The 24,546-nt window shown below is 38.3% G+C and overlaps 1 protein-coding gene across 1 annotated transcript; it reads right to left on the minus strand.

The window, feature by feature from the left end:
- Positions 1-2,365: 2,365 nt before the first annotated feature.
- On the minus strand, positions 2,366-4,441 carry LOC149149585 (disease resistance protein RFL1-like). The gene has a single exon (XM_089442522.1). It carries the CDS (start codon positions 4,370-4,372, stop codon positions 2,366-2,368), a length of 2,007 nt encoding a protein of 668 aa, XP_089298648.1. The 5' UTR covers positions 4,373-4,441.
- Positions 4,442-24,546: the final 20,105 nt, after the last annotated feature.

Below are 24,546 nucleotides of genomic sequence, written 5' to 3' on the forward strand. Positions count from 1 at the left end.
AGAAAATACAGTTTCTCATTGATTTCGATTGGATGACAATCGAAATCCAATTGTCTACGATTGTCATCCATCGAAATTCAATTGTCTATTTCGCTGTAGCAGCATTTTTCCAGGGGGCAGGGCCAGTTGAAGAAGCAGTATATTATCACATCATACATTTGTATCTAGTACATGCGTCACATCACTGGCCATGGCCATGGTCCAAATACGCTGCAGGGCAGCTTCTTGCAGGACTCGATACTGGGCAGGGGCGTGAAAACCGGCCGTCCCGACCATTACAACATACACTCGCTGTAGTAACATCTATTAAATATCGTAGCAGAAATACTTATTGTGGTCTCCACCTGTATTTTGGCGACGTCGGCCTTGGCAGGTCCCTGGCCAATTCACCTGCGAGTAAAATGACTAATTTGCCGTAGTTTAAAGAGGTCACAATTTTTTTGGGAAAATTAAAAGGAATTTTGACAGGAATTTTGGAAACTTTATGTTACTGCTGTCAAGTTTTTGAGTATAACAAAAATTTAAATAACGCTGAATTTATTTTATTATAAAAAAAAATATTTAAAAACCCACCAAATTCCCGCAAACACACTTGCCGTCGGAGAGAAATTGTAACAAGTGTAAGTATAGTATTCGCTTAATGTCTGTACTTTCACGGATATTTTGGCTTAAAGTGTAAGTGTAGTAGTCGCTTAATGTCTGTACTTTCACGCTTCAAGCTTAAGAGATGTCGAGAAAATAAAAGCTCAGCGCTTCCGGATTTTGACTTTGTTCATTGATTCCTGTGATGAACGCTGCGAGAAGCATCAAAGTATATAACATGTGAGGTATGGAATTTGACCATTTATTATTACTAAATAATAATAAAACAGAAGTCAGATTGTTTAAATCCCATAAATGGTTTCATAAAACAGAAGTCAAATTGTTTAAATCCCATTAACGGTTTCATATTCTAGTTGTATATAGTACATAGCACAATCTAAAATAAAATAATTTCTAAATATTTATATTATATAAAAATATATTTTTATATAGTTTTTTTCCTTACTAGTTTATACGAGTTGTATTTTTATATAGTTTTTTCCTTTACTAGTTTATATGAGTTGTGAGATTATTGGTACTATTAATTTTTAGTCCGAACAGTTATGACTCAAAGGTATTTAGGCTGTCAAAATAATGTTTAGAATTAGATCATTAATTTTTATACCATTAAATATTTAACAAAACACTTATCACTATCTACTCTATGTCCGGTAACTATTTATATATAATTTAAAAACAAAATAATAATAATAATAATTTTTAAAAGTTAAAATAAATTAAATAAATTCAAATGTTAATGATTAATTATAATGTTTTAATTTTAAATTAAAATATTTATTACATTTTTAAAATAAATTGATATTTAAAACTTGTAATATATTAATTTAATCTATCCCACTTTAAATGTGATGTAATTATAATATTTATGTTTTTAAAATTTTTAATTTCAGTTAATTGATTTTAATATGAATTATATATATATATATATATATATATATATATATATATATGTTATAGGGTGTTATAAGTTTTTATGAGAAAATTACAATTAGGTGAAATTGTAAGTCTAATAACATATTTACTAGGTTATCATTATTTATGCTTAATTCAGTACTTGTGTAAGAGTAAAACTGAAAATTAGAATTATTCAAATCTTTGTGCGCAAGTAAGCAATTAATTTATCTACTTCACAAAATTTATTATGACAAAATAAGAATATAAGATTCAATTTTCCTATTAGTCATTGTTGTAATTTTTTATGCAATTTTTCCTACATCATAATTTCAAACTTAAACTTAAAAAGAATAAACTACCTTAAAACACTTATTTTTATTTTATTGATCAGTTATAACCAATATTTAAATATTTTTACAACTTTATCTATATATATATAATCTATTTTTTTTACTATTATTTTATTTATGTTATTATCAACTTCACTGGGTGGCTATTGTTTATATTGATGCTCCTTTATGAGAGGGCTATTGTTTATAATAATGCTCCTTTATATTTTTATAAGACATGTCATGGACATGATAGGGCTTGTGTATCAGACCGGTATATTTTTATGCTCTTTCTTATTTTGTTGATACAGATTATTGATATGATAAGACTGGAAAATCAAGCCTGTATTTTAGTTTTGGTAACTATCAGAATATTTTTGAATGAACAGGATACATATATTGAATGTAATTTCCATTTTTTAATAAAAGATATTATTTTTTCTTCAAAATTATATATATAAATAACATAAAACTATTCCATAAAATATATCAAAATTCAAGGACGTGGGCATTTCAAGGATTCGGTTGTATTAACGTAGTCAGTTTGAAAACACTTCCAATATCCAATCAGGGTCAATTTTACAATTCGAAAGCATTGTAATCTCTTTGGGAATCACCTGTAGGTTATCACAGTCCAGAAGACTAACATACTTCAGATTTTTAAGCTCTCCTATCCTAGAGGGCAAAGATTTCAGCTTTCTACAATAGCCCAAACGCAAGAATTGAAGGTGAGATAAATTACCTATGCCTTCAGGGATATGCTCAATTTCAGTCCCACTTAATGTGAGAAACTCCAATTTCTGGAGTTGCCATAATGATACTGGCAATGATTTTATCCCTGTTTCACATAAATCTAACACTCTGAGACAAGGAAGGTTGAGGAAGAAATCTTCTGGAATCTTTTCCAATTCTTCATTTGCCCGTAGATTTAGAGTCACCAAGTTTGAACATCTCAGTGCCTTCGTCGGGAGAGACGTAATGTTATTGCCCCAAATTGATATTCTTCTGCAATCCTCTGGGATGTCGGCCCCGGGGAAATGTTGAAGCATTTGACCCGATTTAAATATACAATTTTCTTCATTTTCTCCTATATATATTGCCATGTCCCTAATAACATCGTGAATCTTATTCCAACCGGGTGCATAAAATTGCAATAAGCCATGATCACGGAGTAACTTTGCATAGCTATACCCCGTGTCCAACAAATTCGCCGCATCTTTGCTCTTCACCAGGCCCTCTGCGATCCACATCTGCACCAAGTAGTCAGACTGAAAGGCTATATCTTCAGGATAGATGGCGCAAAATAGAAAACAGCGTTTCAAATTATCGTGTCTCAAGCTATCATAACTCCATTTGAGTCGCTGGTACAAATCTTGATCAATCCGAGGATGAATAATCGGAAAATTCGGATCCACTGTTTTCATCTGATTTAAAGCGAGCCTCCACTCATTTATATCTATGTTGCCAAACATCGTTGAGGCTATTACATTTATTGCTAAGGGCAAACCTTGACACTCGTCTGCCACTTCCCTTGCAACATGTTTGAAACCATCCTGAACATGGCCGTCTTTAAAACACACTTTGCAAAACAACTCCCATCCTTCCTCGTTGGACAGTGGTTGTATTTTGATGGACTCTTGTGCCCTCATTTCTCGAATCAGATTTCTGTTGCGAGTAGAGAATACAATTTTGCTGCCTTTGGGATTGTTAAATTCTACACCTAATTCTCCCAGATTCAATATTCTCCACATGTCATCTAAAACCATAAGAAATTTCTTTGTTCTCAGATATGCAGACAGCTTCATCTTCCGCATGTCTACATCATTAGGACAGTTTGCCAGGTCTAAATTGATCGTATAAGCGATTCGACTCTGCAACTCCAGAATTGGAAATTGAGAAACCGTTACCCAAATAACATCATCAAAAACTTGACTCACCTTGTACGTGTTGTAAACCTTCTTGAGCAATGTTGTCTTCCCAACACCACCCATTCCATATACACCGATTATCCGGACTTGGGGAGCTTCAGTGAGCCACCTCTCAAGGTTTATCTGGGCGAAATTATTTTCCAACCCTACCACTCCGGTGTCTGGTTCGTCTTGAAGTAGTAGGTCTGCCTGTTGTGGTGCTGCCGAGACAATCTGTTGAGCGCTGCAAAACATGGAAAAGTCGGTTTGAAGATCAACAAAGAGCTCGTTAAAAGATTCCGTCCACTCTCTGATTTCCCTCGCCCGCTTGCCGAAGAGACAGACAAAACACTGTTGGGGACGTTGTGAGCGATGGATCAACTGTCTGCCATTTCCAACTGAATGTTGCATTCTTACCAAACACCTCCTCAGAGAATCTGGGGTGGCCTTCTGCTGATCTTTGAAACGACTGGTAATATCAAGCAACAGGCTCTTCATACGATTTAACTGAGCTTCTAGAAGCTGACGATTCTCATCCAAGCTAATAAGATCATCAATCTGTTGGATGATTTGTCGGATGAATGGAACGATAATAACGCTGTTTATGGTGTTGCTTGCGGTTCCCATTAAAATATCCATTGCTTGATCGAACAGTGAGTTCAGAGGGGCTAACAGATCGAATTAAACCAGAGATTATGAATATGAAGGAAGTATGAATATGAATGTAAAGCAGGGAAATAAGGCAACCAGCGAGAGATATATGCGCCATAGGGTCACGGGAAGTCAAGTGACGATAAGGTAAGGTGAGGATGTTAGTGTTTGTGGCGAGTATTAGGTGGAGTAACGACCCATCAAAAAGATAGAGCGATCCACCCTCTTCACTATCTACATTTGTGTTTTGTTTCGGTGGAATTAGCGGTCGATTGTGTCACTTGTTCCTCTTATCACGGAAAGACAGGTGTCGGAGATGAACGTTTGGTAAAACTTCAAATTGCGTTGTTTTTCCAGATCTGCTCACATGTACGTTTTTTCATAAAATGCGTGGCGTGCAGAAATTGATAGAAGAAAAATAAAATGTTTAGTAGGACGTCAAATTGTACTAATTTTCAAGACCTGTTCACATTTGATGGTGTACATTTTCCATAAAATGTAATTGTGGTCTTGGCTTTTAAAGTAATAATTTCGCAAATATTTATGACTAAGATTTCCATTAATTTTTTATTGATTTTATTCAAAATTGGAAAGGAAATTGTTAAAATCATAAATAATAATACACAAATATTTAAAATAAATAATAATACACAAATATTTAAATTTTTTTGAAAGCATTAAATTCATTCTTACATTAAAAATATATTTAAAACTAAAAAAAACCATAATCTTAACTTAAATATATAAATATATATATATAATACTTCAACTGCCTCTATAGATACATTCCAACTACCCCTATAAATATATTTGTATATGAGTAGCCGGTTAAGATTCAATACCCCACGATTGAAAGAAAATGCAGTTTTTCGTCGATTCCAATAGAAAAGGTGGCTTGGTGGTGGGTTTCTGTTTTATTCGCCATCCATTCAATTCAACGTGTCCTTAATCTCGTGATGTTTTCGTTGAAAAGAACGCGTTGAATTGACCAATTAACCGGTGAGTAAAATGACTAATTATGGATATTTTGGCTCCTTTGTGAAGGGGTAGTGTTCACTTAGTGCTTCAAGCTTTGAAGACGTCAAAAAAGAAAAGCTGAGTGCTTGTGGACTTTGACTTTGTTCGTTCGTTCTTGCGACGAACGCTGCCGTAAGCGTCAAAGTCTAGAATCTGTGAGGTATGGAATTTGACCATTTATTATTACCCAATAATATTTGTTTTTTACCAGCAAGTTTCTATTAATTAATTTAAGATGTACATCTTAAGACGTTGTTAAGTAAAAAAAGTTCGGCCTCACGCCCATGTGTTTTTTTCGGCCAGAAGTTAGTACCGAAACTACGAGAATAACAGATGGGACAAACTAAAAGCCAACATCTAAATAGTGCAGTAAAACAAAAAAACCCAAGAATTTGAATACAATATGCAATCATTCCTGGTTCAAGGAGTTAACCACGGCTGGATTGTCCATACCAATGTTTGGTGATGGAAGAGGACTAAAAATACAATGCACATGTTCTTTGTAACACCCTACATTACTTACTTGAAACTATCATAAATAAGGCTCGTGGAAGCCTAGTGATATTTATTTTTAATATGATGAATAAAATCACATAATTCAAGAGGGAAGACCGGAAAACGAATTCCAACTTCTACGCAGTTAGAAACAATTATACCCCTCTTTCCTAGAGATAAAAGGGGATCTCAGTGGAAAGAAGGGGGTTCAGATTTTCTTGACACAAAAGGAAAGAGGAAGGTCTGTAAAAATTGGCAGACGTTGCTAGGGAAGGATATCCTGAGCTAGATTTGAGCCAGTGGATAATTCCATTACAGATTGGGATCAAAGAATTAATAGACTGGACTGTAGTCTCGATGTCTATTCCCTGATTCAAAGAGAAAGACAAATTATTGTCTATTGTCATGCACTGGAAGCTCAGGGGGAGAAGCAGACGTCATTGCCTTTCTCAAGGTTGGGAGGAGAATGTCTCAACCTTGTTGAATTCTTGATTATTCTTCGAGAACAGATAAGTACCTATGTTACCAGAAATGGGACGGGAGCTTTCGTTTCCAGAAAAAAACGTACACAAAACGGCACGGCATGGAAAACGGCGTTTTGTACGGCCGTTTTCGTTTCTCGGTCCAAGAAACTGTTTCTCCAGAAACGAATACAGTTTTCTGAGAAACGTTGTTCTGGTTCTTTTGTGATGTACCGAGGTTGGTTTTCGAAGGCAGTTGCATGGTTTGCAAAACGCTGTTCTGGTTCTTTTGTGAGTATCGAGGTTGGTTTTTGAAGGCAGTTGCATGGTTTGCTATTAGAAGTAGAACAGGGGAAGTCCAATTTTGGCCGTCTTATTTTAGAAACCGCGAGTCATATTATATAGCAATCCAAGTTTAGTGGGTGTCAGTATTTAAGATGTTTGAAAATCGGCTATATATGTGGCAGTGATTGGGGAAAAAGACTCTCGATTTGGGGAAGAAGACTTCAGTTTTGCTGGAGAGGGAATGCTTTATATTGCCTAGGGTGTATATGGCAAAGGTCAGCCATATATCGCTGAGGAACTCTGGTGGAACGGGATGAGCCTATGAGAAATTAAGGTTGCATAAAGGCACCTCTCTCATAAAATTGATTTTGAAGGAAATCGTGGTCACTAAACAGGTGTAGTGCATAGAAGTTGGGTGAAAAAATATTTCCTTAACAATATTAACCATTTAGGGATTTCTTTATCAAAATTATGTTATTTTAAATGCAGTCATGGATGTGTAGTTACTGTTATGATTTTTCATTTTTTATTATTATCCTTTTCTCAATTTTTGTGTTCTTCTATTTAAAAATGCATTTAGTGTATGGTTTCATCGTATTTAATCTTATACAAAATTATAAATTTAAATTTAAATGTGGAGCATTACGTTATATATAATTTTATAAACGAGTGGTTAAATATAAATAATAATTTAGTAAACTTCATTCACAAACAAAAAAAATCTTATATATCAATTTAGTATCTAGTTCAATTATACTTTTAAAATATATTATTTTTATTATTATAAAGATTAATTTACTATTATAATAGATTAATAATAAAATATTGAATTTAGTATCTAGTTCAATTATATTTTTAAAATATATTATATTTATTTTTATAACGATTAATTTACTATTATAATGGATTAATAATAATTTTTTGAAAGTTTACTAATAACTTTGTTTAGGTTTTCTCTCTAAACACTAGTTGTAGCACTGGAGAAAGTGGCACTCCTTTTTATACTAAGTTTGTTGCAGGTGGCAATAGTTCCGGACAATCCTCTACTTCTAACTCTATTCCCAATGGAGATCTGCTCAATCTCCACAATCTTGTTACCAAACCATGGAAACAAAAACCCATTAAATGCCTTCTAAATGCTAATAGACCCCAAATTTGAAGTCCACTCAAGTCACATCAGAGAATATATACAATATATCGAGAAGTTTTTAGGGAACTGGCCTTAAAAAAAATCCCACTCTAAGTAGGTCCAAATCAAGTGTAAATGCAAAGGCCAAATCAAGCTTGAATTCAATACCATGGGTTTCTTCACCATTGTATTTTCCATCCTAGAGGATCAAACATGGATATTCTATAATGGCCCATGTGATCCACTCAAGCTTTGTTTCTCACTATGAGTATTCGAAAATGGTCCATGTAAGCAATTGAAGCTTATGAGCCACTGACTATGAACCATAGTATTAGAGAATGTTGATGATGAATGTATTTTTTATATTTTTCATATATTATTTTGTTTTTTCTCTCTCCTCGTTTCTTGAATGCGAAACCTCCAAAATTCGTTTCTCGTCCCGTTGTCGTTTCTCGTTCCGTTTCTTGTTTCTCGTTTCTGGTAACATAGATAAGTACCCATGCCTCTTTAAATTTCATAAATAAGAGTACATGATTAAGGTAAAGTTTCTATTGTAAATGGAGTTGTATTTGCTCTACAAAGCCAAGTAGTTTGTATTTAATGGTTGCAAGAATACGTTGGAAACAATTTAGTAAGGGTTATGTATATATGTATATATTGATCGATTAACATAATCAAGCTTTAGCAGGTACTGACTGTTAAGGTCTGTAGACTGTAGATTCAATATTATGTGGAAATACTTAGTAATACCCTAGGAGTAATGTTGGGGAGACTATTAAAAAGAATTTAAGTTATCTGCACAAAGAATTTAAGTTATCTGCACCAGTTAATCAGGGCTTAACTACCGTCAGTTTAGATGAAAGGAAAGATTGTAAGTCAATACAGAATAAATCCAAGAAACAACAGAAATTGCCAAAACCAAACCTATTCCTCTAACCTATGTTAGTTATGGAACTGAGATAATGATGTGTCAAACCATTAGTGTTGGTAAAGGATTAATCTATAGGGAAGTTGAGGAAAGAAATATTGGTAAATGGCTACGCTTATCAATTAATTGTTATAAGGAGAAAAAAATCCTAAACATATATGGAAATAATAAAACATGGAGTACAATACCCAAGACATATTTAGAATTGTATCAGGGAGATAATTTATGTTCATGCACAAGAAAAAGAAACTATTGGTGAATCTAGGTGTCAAAGGGGTTGAGACCAAGTTGTTGGGTGAACAACTGCCCAATCCAGTCCCCCTCAAACCCTCTAATGCAATATAACCATTGCAGATAAACATATGAGTTTAGCCTCATAACAGCCTGAGATAAACACATAAATGACTATTGAGAAAAATATGGAGAACTTAAAAACAAAACTAACAAAATTCCTGTTGAAATGCATACATACATATAAATTTTCAGCAAATTACATTAAAACCCTTTGATAAGTTAATAATTTTGTAATTAGCCAAAAAAGTCTCTTATGAGTCACATATAAAAATTACATATAACTTAAAACCCCACTGTGACAGCTCAAAAACGACGTTCACCATACAAAGAAAATAAAGAGAGGCCTAATGCACAAGGTTAACCCACAAATTCTTCAAAAAAGAGATAGTCGCACATCAAATAGTTCGGCACCCGTGCAATGAGAATATAAATACAATAACATTGTTGATGCCCACATTTCCAGAAAGGGAATTTCTAATACACAGTGAGAAATTCTGAGTAACATCATTTAGTAGAGAATGCCCGTGACTGGAAGTAGCAAGCGATTCTAAGAGGCTCACTGCATCCGGAAGACTTAGACCCCCGAAGCTGAGGGTTGGTTGGAGTAGCCTTTCTGAATCTTAGCCTAGAAACATGTGAAAGCAAAACGAAAGACTATCAGTCAAGTAAGAGGTAGATAAGAACGAAATTCACCAGAGAGCTATAATTTGGTTAAGGAATACCTGAAACTGAGGTAAGCTTGGGAGAAAAGTATCTAATTCGTAACCAATCTGGTTGCCATTCAACTAGTTAACTTGAATCGAGTTGCAAACTTGTCCCCTGCAAGCCAATTGAGGGTTCAGAAGGAAAGGAAACTTTAGAGAAATGAAAAGCATGAAGACTTGTTTGTATAAGCAGGTATATAAACTCGGTGAAAACTTACCCAATTAGCAGAAGACATTTCCGAATAGAGGACGTCGTCGGTGCTAAGTTGTAGAACTCGGCCACATGGAGAATCAAAGAGAAAATGAACCAAACTGGGGTTGCGACTACCTGGGTTCAGAACCCTAACTACTTGCGGAAGGAGGGGAACTGTCGGATCTACTAAGGAAAAGAAAACACCTCATATTCGTCGAGTTGTCGACTTGGGTGGATCACAATTGTCTCCAATATGACCCTCTCGAACCTTATAGGGAGATCTATGAGTTGGGTTAAGGGTTAGGGTCGGGTAGTGTAGTTATTCATCATGGGGGCTTCACTGACGAAGCAATATAATATCACGTGCGTTCATATTGGGGTATAAAAAAAACACAAAACAATGTATTGACTATATAATAGGGGTTAGAGGGGTTTTTTTATGTTATATAATAATATATATATTATAGGGTATTTTTTATTATAAAAAATGGCCAAGTAGAGGCACAAAAGAGGCGGGAGGAGTGAGTAAGAGTGCACCACACCACTAGAGCACTGCACCTATTTCGCTGGGCGAGGGCACGACGAGAGCTCTGTTCTCTGGGTGAGAATATCATACCTTCGCTGCACAACCTCGACTCTTTTTCACCATTTTGCTGGGCAACCACACCACCAACGCACCACACCATCTATTTTGTAGCTAATTTTTGGGGCGAGAGTACGTCAAGAGCTCTGTTCTCTAGGCGAGAGTATGATACCTTGGCTCTGTTGCATAACCTCAGCTCTTTTGCACCTATTTTTTTGGGTGACCACACCACCAACGCACCGCACCATCTATTTTGCAGCTATTTTTTTGGGCGATAGTATCATACCTTGGCTCTGTTGCACAACCTTAGCTCTTTTGCACCTATTTTGTTGGGCGACCACACCAATAGCACACCGCACCATCTATTTTCCACCTATTTTGTTGGGCGAGAGCAAGACGAGAGCTCTATTCTCTGGGCGAGAGCTCGGCTCGAGGTGGGCCTAGCATTTAATAGAGAAGGTTTTTTACCAGTGTCGAGCGTTGACAAGCAATCCAGGCATTTTTTATCATTTTCATTTTGGGGGCTAAAAATTAATTATTCTAGTGCTTAAATTAGGGGTTTGTTGTTTTGTTTTTTTTTTCATCCTTCAAAACACAACTATGGAAGATGAGAATCGACATCCTCTTTGCAATAGTGTGGAATAAATCATACTTTAAATTGACTATAAATTTACTGTGTTGCATTGTTTACTTCTGTAAATAGCTGACAGTATATTTGTATTACAATGTTGCATTGTTTACTTGTCTTTTGCATATAGCTATTTATCTCATGGGTGCCCATTATATTTTGTTATTAAATACTAACTATTTCACGATGTTGGATAATTTAGCATATATGTGGAAATTGGTTTGGTTTTTAATAATGGAGATTCAATATATTAAAGAATAATTTTTTGAAATTATTTAATAATTTTTTTGATATTTATAGCTGGAGAGACAATATCCACTGATACCTTCATGTTTAAGAGCCATAGAGTAGTGAAGTAGCTCTAGTCTAGGCAATGGCTTGGGTCCCTCCCTTGACAGACATACCTATAACTGCCAAAAGCAAAGGCAGGCACGGATAAAGACACAACCCCTTTAAATGATCCAGTGAAGGCCGATCCAATGAAGGCAGAGGTGATAGGGGCAGTAACTTTCCTAATTCTCATTCAATATGCTCTAAACATAATATCAACTCCTTTCATAAGCAAAATAGATAGATTATCTCTTATTGAATGCTTTACTAGAAGCCATTGAATAGAGGAACAAAGAGTGAATGATTTTTTTGAGGGAGATTGGAATAATTGTGCATATTAGCCCATCCCAACATAGCATGTTTTATTGGTTTCGTTGCTAAAAAATGACTGCATTTTGTTTTAGATTTTTTTTTCCACATCGAAGCTTAACATCATTGCTTACTTCATGGTATGTGAAGATTATGATGTGTATTTCTGATTAACCAAATACATAATTTGTTGAAAATAGCAATAGAAAATGCTAAAAATAGAAATGCTATAAATAACATTGATATAGATAGCATTTCAGGGACCAGTGTGGAAAATAGCAACAAGGAATGATAAAATAGAAATGCTAAAAATGGCATTGCTATAAATAGCATTTCAGGATATATTCCAATTTTAATTAGTCCCTGAATTAAAATTTGAATTTAGTCTCACTAGCTATTTGAAAAATAATTAATTAATTCATCTTGAGTTAATTAGTTGGAGAAAATCAAACATGAAGTCTATATGAAGACATGCAACAATTATCCCTTTTATTGAGGAAGTTATCCCTTAATTAAGGAGATAAGGATGAGTTGTATTTGTGTTGTAATTAGTTAGCTCAGTTAACTGAGTTAAGTCTAGTTAAATTAGTTCCAAACAATTTGAAGAACTAATTGTGAGTTCAGTCAATTAATGCATGTATGCATGCAACTAGTGTTCTCCAGATAACTAAATATTCTCTCATAAATAACTCATGCATGTCAGTTCAGAGAAAGACCCAGTTGAGATTAAAGGAAGGGACAATGTACTATCAGTGGGAGGAATTTTCATATAAAGGAAACTCATCCATGCAGAAGGAATTAACTCCTTAAGGATTGCGCATTTATTTCAGAGGTCAGTGTTGTGTGTGAGGTGAGACTTACATAGGTTACAGCTAGAGGACCCATGAGAAACTACGTAAGGAAATAGGAGACTTGGAGGACTGAAGGAAGGCATATGTGTTTTCTATTCTATTTATGAGCAGTAGTGAAGGATTGTACTGAGAGCTAAATAGCTTGTGAGCTAAAGCTTTATGTAATCCTGTGATATTTCCACTTGTATGATAATATAGATAGCGGGGTTTTTAGCTGAGGCTTTCCGTAGAGTATTCTTTCGTGTTTCATGTGTGATTGAATGTTCTTCTCTGTTATATGTGTTCTGTTTGATCGTGCTCAAAATCTATTATGCTTCCGCAAGTTTGATTGTAGAAGTAGATTAAGTTTTTTTGCTTTAGTACATCACATAATCAATTTAATCTACAACGAGAATTTCTACATGGTATCAGAGCTAGCTGATCTGTAAAGAAATTTCTAGATTGTATCATAGCCAAGTTTATCGAAGCTGTGAACAATATAAGAAGAAGAGAGTTCAAAGTAAAAGAATAAAAAAAATTGGGCTGCGAGTTTGCAGAGCAGATCCGAAAATTTTTGTGCAAAATTTTTAGAAACAAATAGAAAATCTGGATTCCTTATGGAAAAAGACCCAAATTCAAAAAAAAAATCAGCTAAATCGGAGTTCGAATGAGGGAGATATCGTTGATTTAAAATCAGCTCTTTTTCCCGAAAATTTCATGACGGCGGGAAAGATGAAACAGATTGGTGTGCTAGCCAAGAACCTGTATGCTCTTAAGGTTTAAGATGCATGCAAAGCCTTGAGGAGAAAGGAAAATGTTGGAGACTTGGTGGTTGAGAGGGAGAGTACATTACCTCTCAACATGTAGTGCCAAAAGAAGTCTAAAACAATTGTGGAGGAGCCACAATTGGTGAAGCAACTTCAGGAGGTTGAGGAGCAGCCACAACTGGAGAAGCTGAGAGGAGACCAAGTGGAGGCATCCACTCATGCAGAGACCTACAGTAGGGGGAAATTTCGAGCCAAGTGGGTAGAGGGATCAGATGCATTCATACCTCCAGGCATGAGGTGGGGCGATGTGAACTGATAGTCCCAAGAAGGCTGAAATAAGGGTAGGATCCTTGAGGTACCTAGCCTCTTTGATTAGACCTTGCTACGGGAACCCCGACGAGGAGTAGCAAGACTAGCTTTGTGGGTAGAGACAGATGCGACTGGAGCGACAGAGGAAGCTTCAACATCAGAGGGTGTTTCTAGCCCAACAAGGAGGTTAGTTGGGAGATCAATTACTTACCTCTCAGTAACTGAGTTGCAGTGCAGCAGTGGGCAGCACAATGCAACATGATGAGAGGAGGTGCAATGCGGATGTAGTGCTGGGAGATAGGACCAGCAACAACACAGATGCAGCAAGAGGAATGTGTGTGATTGATGCAGTTAGAGATCAGAGTGACAGAGGCTAGAGCAGTCAGAGATTGAAGGGAACAGAGGTGCAGATTTTTCAGTAGACTGAGGCAATAACAGTGAGAGACTTTGATGACAGAGACATCATTCTGATTTAGGTTGGATGTTTTTGTTTTTGGAGTTGCTGGAGCAACAACACTTGAGAGAAGTGTTGCATGCAAAACACTCCAAAGGTTCAGGATCGGGTTCGAGTTGAATGCCTTTCTTGTTGAGAGGGAGTCTTGAAAATAGCAACAAGAAATGCTAAAAATGTTATAAATAGCATTGTTATAGATAGCATTTCAGGTACCAGTGTGGAAAATAGCAACACGAAATGATAAAATAGAAATTCTGAAAATAACATTGCTATAAATAGAATTTCAAGATATATTCCAATTTTAATTAGTCCCTGAATTAAAATTGAGAATTAAAATTCGAATTTAGTCTCACTAGCTGTTTGAAAAATAATTAATTTATTCATCTTGAGTTAATTAGTTGGAGAAAATCAAACATGAAGTCTATGTGAAGACATGTAACAGTTATCCCTTTGATTGAGGAAGTTATCCCTTTATTAAGGAGATAAGGATGAGTTGTATTTGAGTTGTAATTAGTTAGCTCAGTTAACTGAGTTAAGTCCAGTTAAATTAGTTCCAAGCAGTTTGAGGAACTAATTGTGATTTCAGTCAGTTAATGCATGCATGCATGCAACTTGTTAGCCTCCTGTTGCAACAGGTTTCATATTTCATGATTGACAGTGGAAGTACCAAAAATGTTCATCTTTTTCAAGTTGCAAAAGTTCCATTTTTGAATGATTTCTTAGTCAAGGGAAAGCCAAAAAGCTTAAGCTTGGTTTCCCTAGGTTTAAATTTGCTTGCTTTAGAATATAGAGAATGTATCTGGCCAAACAGTTTAAGCTTGGCAGATGTGCAGACAAGTAGAGAATCTTGGGAGCTCAACAATTTAACCTGAGCCCCTGGCAGAAATAAGGGTAGTTTTTAGATAGGAAGGCAGTTGAAAAGAAAAGGAAATCAGGGTTTGCAAGTCTAAGTGCACCCTCCCAGGAGAAAGAAAAAATGCTAGGTTTTGTAAAAAGGGTAGGTAGCCTGGGGTTGCAGAAGCAAGATTATCTCTATTTTTGGCTTTGACAAGCACAACTCATTTCATCAATGGCAGAGGTAGCACAACGGACTCTAAATGGCAGAATTTTGGAAGCATGTCTAACTTCCCTTTTCCTCCCTCTAAAACTCTCTTACTAACATCCCCCTAAAAGATCTTGGGATCTGCCCAACAAGTCCTCTTTCCATTTCATTTTTGTGAGGCATTGAGGTAAAGTGGGTTTTCTTAATTGAAAAGAAGCCACATTTCTTGCCTAAAATCACTTTCTCACTTTCATTTCCCCCTATATCTAAGTTTTATTGTTGAAACTTAGCCTTCTGCGCTTATTTCACCTCACAATCCATATTAATTCCTAATTCTACTATGTAGCTCCCTAATTTCTCCCTTATCCCTATTCATTGCTAAAAGCTATATAAAAATCCCCAAAAATATTAAATAGCCTCCCTAGGCACTATAGCCATATGTTCCTAATCTGGGGAAATATTAAGTCCATCCGGGACTTATATTTAACCCTTCCCTCATTTCCCCTCTTGGAATCGGTCAACCCCCCATTGAGCTGATAACCATTCCTTTTCCCCCGCAGTCATTGTTTGAAAAGTTTAAATGTTAACATATTATGTTTAAACATTAAACTTTCGTTTAAACCGTGCATATAAACCCAAACTCATCGTTCCAAAGTTTAAATCCCCGCCGGCACATAATACTTAAACCTTGTTTATTAATGCTTACCCCCCCGGGCCGTATTAACAAACCAATATAATACCGCGCGGGGCCCATTTTAACCCTCCGCCACTTTGGTTGCCCCGCCAGCCGTTAGATCTGGCTCGCCCCGGATCTACGGTGGGCGGGCCTTTCAGTGCGCTAACAGCCCGAGCTTTAGCGTCCGGGAGTTCGGCGGTTTTGCCGTCGTACTCCCGCAACGCGTCAAGCTCTAGGCTGTGGTGGAGCCCCTCCCCCCAAAAACCGCTCAGGCGCTAAAGTGGTGTGCCCAATACCACTTACCACCTTGCCTGCCTAACGTCAGCGCCACGTCCTCCCCTATGACATCACCCTCCGCGTTCCGTTGCTGTGCCACTTCGCTGCCACGTCGTCCCTTCTGTATCTTTGCTCTGCCACCGTGTCCCTGCCACGATGCTGCCACGCCACCCATCCGTACATGATGACGTCATCTACTGACGTCATCCCGCCACGACGTCCATCCGTACCCGGGACCTGCCGATGACGTCACGCTGACATCATCCCGAAAAAAAAGAGCGCCAAAAGTGCTAATTGTCAATTTTTGCTTAAAAAGGGCGCGGACGATCGTTACTTTTCATTCTTATTGCTTCATTTGAATGCTCCGGCTCCCTGTTTCATCCATTTTCTCACTCTCAAAGCTGGAAATCAACCAAGTAAGCTGCCTCAGCCTGCATTTCGAGTTCGCAGCCTTCCTACGCACCAGTTCATCCACCTTCGGCGCCGTTCGAACCAGGTATTCATCATATCATCCTCTCTTCGCCCCTCTGCTTGCATTTCATCTGTTGTGAGCTTGCAAAAATTCCCCAATTTATAGTTCTGCTGCACTTGAAACCCCATTAAACCTATTGGAAACCCTCTTACTTCAGAAAGGTCTCACAAACCTTCTGCCCATTTGCAAGTTTACTAGCAGAATTCAGTTTAACACCCTGCCCCCAGTAAAGATTTCTCAGCTGCTCAGCATTGCCCTATTTTACCCTGTTTCGTTGTTTTAGTCCTACCACTGAAACTGTAATTGCCCTCTGTTCCCCTACATTGTCCCTCATAGTCTCTAGCTCAGGAGAATTCACCAAGAAAAAGGAAAATTGACCCAAAATTCTGAAAAATTAACCTCCTACAGTATAAGCTCTCAAGCTGTCTAGCTACTGTTACATTTGAGTTCAGTTCGCTTGCTCCGACCGGTTCTTACGAGCAATTTGATAGCCAATTGTTTCATTAGCCCTCCTTTCAACTCAAGCACTCAAAGTTGCATCATGGCCACTCCGTCTGCTCTGAATATTACTCCCGTCAACCCACCAAGTAAAGAGCTCGAGTCCATGCCCTTGGCCGATACAGATTACCTCATCCAAGACTTTGTTGCCAAAAGGAATCATCTACGCACCTACTGCCAGCTGAGAAACAACTTCTTGGATAAAACTGACAAGTATTGCATATGGGAGTCCAATCTGCCTTATTATTTCCTCCCTTCTGTGAATATCTTTCCTGAGATTATTCATCTCTGTGCTGCAAATTATGAACCAAGTCAAAGGGCCGTTAAGTCTTCATCTGGAAGCATACTTTTCTACACTACTCTTGACTCCATCAACCAGATGCTGAACTTCAGAACAAATCACATGCTATTGCCCTTTTCCATAAACAGTTTGCTGCAAGAGACCTCTTGGTTACTTGGTACCAAGATGGAAATGATCACAGAGACATTCATGAGGGCAGATTGCCAACCAAAGGAATCACCTCCATATCCTTATGACCATTTCAATGAGGTGGGCAAACTACTGGTAGATATGATATCATATGTGTTGGGCTTCACATCAACTGAACTTGTAGATGAAACAGTACTAGTTATATTGTCCTCTTTCAGCCAAGGACAACCTCCTGCTGTCAAGTACAATTATGCCAGGTTCATATCAGATAAAATCCATGACCAGCTCACCAGACTAGATAGGCAGGGAATTTTCAAATATTCCTCCTATGTCTATCATTTGTTCATGTTTTATCAGTCTGAAGTCTTTCAATGCCCCATCAAGAAACTGGATTCAAAGGGAGAAAGGAGGTTTGTTGTCTTCTGGTCAGCTGTATTTCACCAAGTCCAAGACTCTCCTTATTCATACTCTGAGTTCATTGACCAGTTTGTATATCCTGTGTCCTACCTCTTAATGAAGGTTCCTCCTCCCCGAATAACCTATGAAATGCAAAAGATCTTACAGCTGTCTAAGAATTTCAAATTAGGTGATTGGTACCTATATGAAAACCATATTGTCATCAGAATTTATGGCTGCGAACTGTGCCCTTACAGGCTCCCGAGATATGTGCCGATAAGGCTGTTTTCATTAGAATACTACAGGAAACTTATAAATTCAGATTTGAACCACTTCCACAGCACTAAGAAAAGGGCACAACTGAAATTTAGAGACCGCCTTGGCCCCTTCATCATGAACAAGAAGGATGGTTGGCAAGAAGCTGACCTAATACTCAAAGATCAATTTAAATTGAAGAGGAGTTTCTGGTGGGTCCCTTATGACCCACTTGGTTTTATTAATGCCAGAAGGGTCAAGTATAGATTGACACCATATGACCACTGCAAAAACCCCCAGGTTGAACCATATGCTAATCAAGATGCTTGGGTACATGGAACTTTAGTGGAAGAATTAACTCAAGAGGAAATTTTGGAACAAACTGCTAAGGATCTTGAAAAGACTCTTGACTTGGATTCTGATGACCAGGTATATTTCAGGCTGCCATACCAAGTGGAAGAGGGCCCGTCTACAGCTGCATCTTCACAGATTGCCCAAGGAGCTTCTACATCAACAACAGGTACAGCCAAAGGGAAGGAACCGATGGAAACAGAGCCAGCGGTCAGGGAACAGCCGGTCACCTCAACGGAGCAAGCTCAAGGGCAAGCCCTTCCACAACAAACAGTGGCAGCCCAAATACCAATTTTGCAGACTCCTGCCCATGAAGAGAGAGGCAGGAAAAGAGACCGGGAAGACTCCACACCTGCCAGTGGGTCTACACAGCAGCCTGAGTCAAAAAGGCAAAGAGGGGACTCCCCAATTGAGGAGGAGGTCAGTGAAGAAATTATAGAAAGCCCAAGAAGGGAACCAAGTCTGCATACACCAACAAGCTCTGTTCAGCAAGAGCAACAAAGACAGCAAGAGCAAGATGTACAACGCGGATTGGAGGTATCGTCCTCCACACAGAGAGGCAAGAAACCAGCCAGCACCAAGGCCAGCTTCAAAGAAATCAAAGCTCAAAACGAGCAACTGAGAATGCAATTGTACAAACAATTCTTGAAAGCAACACCTGCCAAACAAGAAAGACTGATGGCAGCGTTTGATATAAAGCAAGAAAAGATGTTTTTGACCCACTTCAAGCCCAAGGTTCAGCAGCCACAGTCAGCGGCAGATTTTGTTAAGACAAGGCTAGAGGTCCTGTCCAAAGATATTCACCCCATGGACCAAATAGAGCTACACAAGCAGACAGCCGAAATGCTTTATGCCACCCTTGCAGAGAAGGCCACATTGGCTCATGAGTTGAATGAAACATTGAAGAATACCAACACTCAGTTGGATTTTGAAAGATTGTCATCCACGGCCAAAGATAATAGAATTAAAACACTGGAGGAGATTATTGTGGACTTAGGACACAATCCTAAAGATCCTAAGGGTGTGAGGACCCTTATGAAAAAGAAAGATGATGACATTGCTGCACTGAAGAAAAGATTGAGGTTGCTTCCCACCGAGCATCCTCAAACAGGTGAATTGCAAAAGGAAAAAGAAGCTGAGGATCAATGGGATTTGATAATGAAATTAAATCAAAGAGTAATTGAATTAGAGGGAGATTTGGAGAGGGCACTACAAAGCAAGGAGGGAGAGTCAGCCTCCCAGCCTTCTCAAACAGTTCCAATTACTGTTACTGTTCCTCCAACACAAGGAACAGCCACCCCTCCAATTATTCCAACAACCACCGCAACTACAGGTGCTACAGCAACTACAATAGCAATTCCTAACTCTAGCATGAGTATAGACGAATTAAAAAGAGCTATCAAAGAAGTAGAGCTTCAGGCAACAGAGATTAAACAAGCCAGAGAAAAATTAGCTGAGTTAGAAACAAAATATGACAAATCTAAAATGACAGTGGGTGAGCAATCAAGAGAAATCAAGACCCTGAAGGACAGAGTCAAAACCCTGGAGAAAGAGCTGTCACTAGATAAGACTTTGGCTGAAATAAAGAAGATCCTGTGGGCCAAAATAAATCAGTCAATCACTGGCCAATGGAGGTCAATTCAGGCAATGTATGAACAAGTGGAACTGCTTGGTCGTGCTAAGACTGAAAGCCAGAAAGCCAAGGCGGCGTTAGGAAACATGCCTGACCAGGCCAATAGAATGATCAATTTTCTGAATCATCAGACCAGGGAAGAGCTGGCAACACTCCATATCATGAGCAGAACAGATGCCATACTCACAGTAAAAAGCGTGCTCACATTGAGGAGCCTGGTGCAAACTCTGGAGGCAAGATGTCGGGATATACAAAGAGATGTAGAAAATTTTGATGTAAGGCTTGCAGCATTATAGACCAGGGGATTGCCCAGCCTGCTGACCAGTGCTGGAAAACTATTGACATGTGACCAGTATTCTACCAGGCTCAATAATTTTGTCAATAATCAGCTTACTACTGCATCAAGTTCCGCAACAGAGACAGGGTCACCTACAAGACAAGCGCTCTACGACAGACTGGAAAGCTTATTTTACCTGGAACACGAGGTCAATCATATGTTTGATATGCCACCTAGTTATTACAAGTACACAGAGGCTGATGAAACACTTGTCAAAATACAAAGACATCAGCGGCCTTCTGAGAATTGGTGGCAAGCAATGCTGGCCGTATTGCCCAGATGATTTCAGTCTTTCCCTCCTTTTTGTTTATTTCAAAATCGCAGACAGCTGCAGGTCATCAGCGAGCACAAGTGGAGGCATAGAGTACACTAGCAGAGCAATGAAGGAAGGTGCAGGACAGGTGGGAACGGTTACCAGGCAAAAGCGCTGAGGTGGCGGACCTTAGGGCGTAGATTTCTAAGAACGCAGCCCATCCGACTCAAAGTGACTCAAAATTCAAACACTCACTGACAGAGAGAACAACTGTGACATTTATATTTATTTCAACATTTACTTCTAATCAACCACTCCTTAGGAGTTGGTAGAAAAGTTATGAACTATTAACTTCTCGTCTAGATATTTTTGTGTTCAATTTTTGTATAAATACGACCCTCTGCACTGTTAGAAGGGTTGGTCGGCTAATGTATCTAAATATAGACTCGCACTGTGTGTCTGAAACTTTTTCTATAATCAAAGATTGCAGAAAGCTTGGATAACAGACTGTCTGTTGTAAATGAAAGTTTTGGAGATATGAAGATGGAATTCTTGTGCTGCAGCCTGAAGCAATAAGTGCATCTTACCTCTGTTTATTGTTATCACTATCTAAATAGCAGAAAGAAAGAATAGCCTAGAATTAGTTTAAATACTCTCTATGCTCAATTTCTGCTATTTCTTTATGTTTTCCTCTGATTGAATTGGTTATGAATATGAATTCCTTCTGGCTCATGTTTACCCCAATTCACCTGTGTTTGCCAATTATCTAGGGATTCTTAACTGCCCCTAGGTAGCGCCTGTCATTTTCCCTTGTTAAGCATAATTGAGAGATTCTTAAGTGCCTCTCATTACTTAGCATTTCCCTCCACCCCTTAAACCTGGAACATTGTTTCATGCTCAGCTATCTTGCTCCATTTTCCCTCACTGTTATTAAGGAAAAGCACCAGCAGTTTTTATCCCTGACTCCATGCCCAATGGTTTGAAAATTACCAGACTACGTTTTGCCTCTCTACTTGAGACATCTTTCTTCCCACCAAAAACAAAACAAAAACCCTCTGAACTCAAGACCTAGCCTAAAATATTTTTCAAACAAAGCTAAATTTAAAAGAGAGAGCCCTCTCTGATTGCAGGTTGGCTAGAACCTGCAGTCCAAAGTTGGTCTGTGGTTACCTCAGCCGTATCCTTTTCTGGAGCTTAAGGACAACCTGAGTGATAACATAATGGCGACTCCACTGGGGACTTTAATCCTCAGAAAGTTTTATTGATTAAGTTGGAAAGCTCCACTGGGACCAACCTCAGATAATTTTACAAAGTTTCACAAAGAAAGTTGGAGAGCTCCACTGAGAAAACCAGACCTTCAAGAGTATTATTACAAGTTCAGTTTTGATCTGTGATGGTGGACAGAGATCAGGCACTTCAGAGTTTAGTCATCCACCTGGCGACTCCACCTTATTTTCAAACAAGACTCCGCTGGAGGAGCGAACCTAAAAAGGGAATGCCCTAGTTTTTCTTTAGTGATCTAAAGCTTCAAGGTTTCAGCACACCACTTTGGCCAAGTAATTCCATGTCAAAGGGCTAATAGTGAGACATAATGTCTAGACGTGTGGAAGATCTTGCAGTAGAGCAAGCTTTAGATGATTTCAGGGAGCTGTTATCCCAATATGAGCTTGATGAAGATTTTGTTAGATCTGTGTTGCTGAAGGTCAAAATAATAGAGCAGCCTCAAATCAGAATATCTTTGCTGAACCTAGTAGTTGAAGAGCATGAGAAAGAAATTGAAATTTTGCGTTCTCAAATTCAGCTATATGACTTTCCTAATCCTAAAGAGTTTTGCCAAAATCTTCCTTCTCTTAGTCATAGGGAAATTGTATTACCTTCTGACCTATAGATTAAAGATGAGTATCCTTTCAAGAGAAAGAATGAAGTATTAGCTGCAGAGGTTGTTACTAAGGATGCAGCTGTTCCATCAGACAAAGCAAGCCTGGAAGACACTCTCCCACATAACCATTTTATAGATCCTGTAGCTGATTATATGGAGGATCTTCTCAACTCAAAATATTTAACATATTTTCTCTATGAAGGCCAAGACATTCAGCAAATACCTTCATATGTTACAATCTGGATTCTGAGAGCACATGACCTGACAATGTTTCTGATTTCACCAACTATCAGTCAAGCAGTTTGTTTTCTTCTACAAATGCTAAAATGGTTGCACTGGTTGTTTCATTTTACCTAACCAGCAAACAAGTGTTGATTAGGGTAGGTAGGTAGGATTTCAGTTTTCTGTTTGATAGCAGCTTGATGCAGTTGATGCCCGAAGTGAAGGCCCTGAGGCTCCTCAAGCATGCTACCATGTATATAAATAAAGCAGTCAGTAAGAGAACAAGATTAGAGTACAGGAGCAGTTGACAAACAAGGCAATCTGACCTGCTGTTCTTGGCCTTCCACAAGGGAAGGCCATCCCCAAGTGGAGCCACTGTTAGCCTCCTGTTGCAACAGGTTTCATATTTCATGATTGACAGTGGAAGTACCAAAAATGTTCATCTTTTTCAAGTTGCAAAAGTTCCATTTTTGAATGATTTCTCAGTTAAGGGAAAGCCAAACAGCTTAAGCTTGGTTTCCCTAGGTTTAAATTTGCTTGCTTTAGAATATAGAGAATGTATCTGGCCAAATAGTTTAAGCTTGGCAGATGTGCAGACAAGTAGAGAATCTTGGGAGCTCAACAGTTTAACCTGAGCCCCTGGTAGAAATAAGGGTAGTTTTTAGATAGGAAGGCAGTTGAAAAGAAAAGGAAATCAGGGTTTGCAAGTCTAAGTGCACCCTCCCAGGAGAAAGAAAAAATGCTAGGTGTTGTAAAAAGGGTAGGTAGTCTGGGGTTGCAGAAGAAAGATTATCTCTATTTTTGGCTTTGAAAAGCACAACTCATTTCATCAATTGCAGAGGTAGCAAAGCGGACTCTAAATGGCAGAATTTTGGAAGCATGTCTAACTTCCCTTTTCCTCCCTCTCAAACTCTCTTACTAACATCCCCCTAAAAGATCTTGGGATCTGCCCAACAAGTCCTCTTTCCATTTCATTTTTGTGAGGCATTGAGGTAAAGTGGGTTTTCTTAATTGAAAAGAAGCCACATTTCTTGTCTAAAATCACTTTTTCACTTTCATTTCCCCCTATATCTAAGTTTTACTGTTGAAACTTAGCCTTCTGCGCTTCTTTCACCTCACAATCCATATTAATTCCTAATTCTACTATGTAGCTCCCTAATTTCTCCCTTATCCCTATTCATTACTAAAAGCTATATAAAAATCCCCAAAAATATTAAATAGCCTCCCTAGGCACTATAGCCATATGTTCCTAATCTGGGGAAATATTAAGTCCATCCGGGACTTATATTTAACCCTTCCCTCATTTCCCCTCTTGGAATCGGTCAACCCCCCGTTGAGCTGATAACCATTCCTTTTCCCCCGCAGTCATTGTTTGAAAAGTTTAAATGTCGACATATTATGTTTAAACATTAAACTTTCGTTTAAACCGTGCATATAAACCCAAACTCATCGTTCCAAAGTTTAAATTCCCGGCGGCACATAATACTTAAACCTTGTTTATTAATGTTTACCCCCCCCCCGGGCCATATTAACAAACCAATATAATACCGCGCGGGGCCCGTTTTAACCCTCCGCCACTTTGGTTGCCCCGCCAGTCGTTAGATCTGGCCCACCCCGGATCTACGGTGGGCGGGCCTTTCCGTGCGCCAACAGCCCGAGCTTTAGCGTCCGGGAGTTCGGCGGTTTTGCCGTCGTACTCCCGCCACGCGTCAAGCTCTGGGCTGTG

Source organism: Pinus tabuliformis, chromosome 9, assembly GCF_031772625.1.
Source record: "Pinus tabuliformis cultivar Carrire ecotype Pingquan chromosome 9, CPIR1, whole genome shotgun sequence".
Classification (NCBI taxonomy): Eukaryota; Viridiplantae; Streptophyta; class Pinopsida; order Pinales; family Pinaceae; genus Pinus; species Pinus tabuliformis.

What these genes read in the sequence shown, in the direction of transcription:
- LOC149149585 (XM_089442522.1), bottom strand. Translation starts at nt 4,372, where the DNA reads ATGGATATTTTAATGGGAACCGCAAGCAACACCATAAACAGCGTTATT.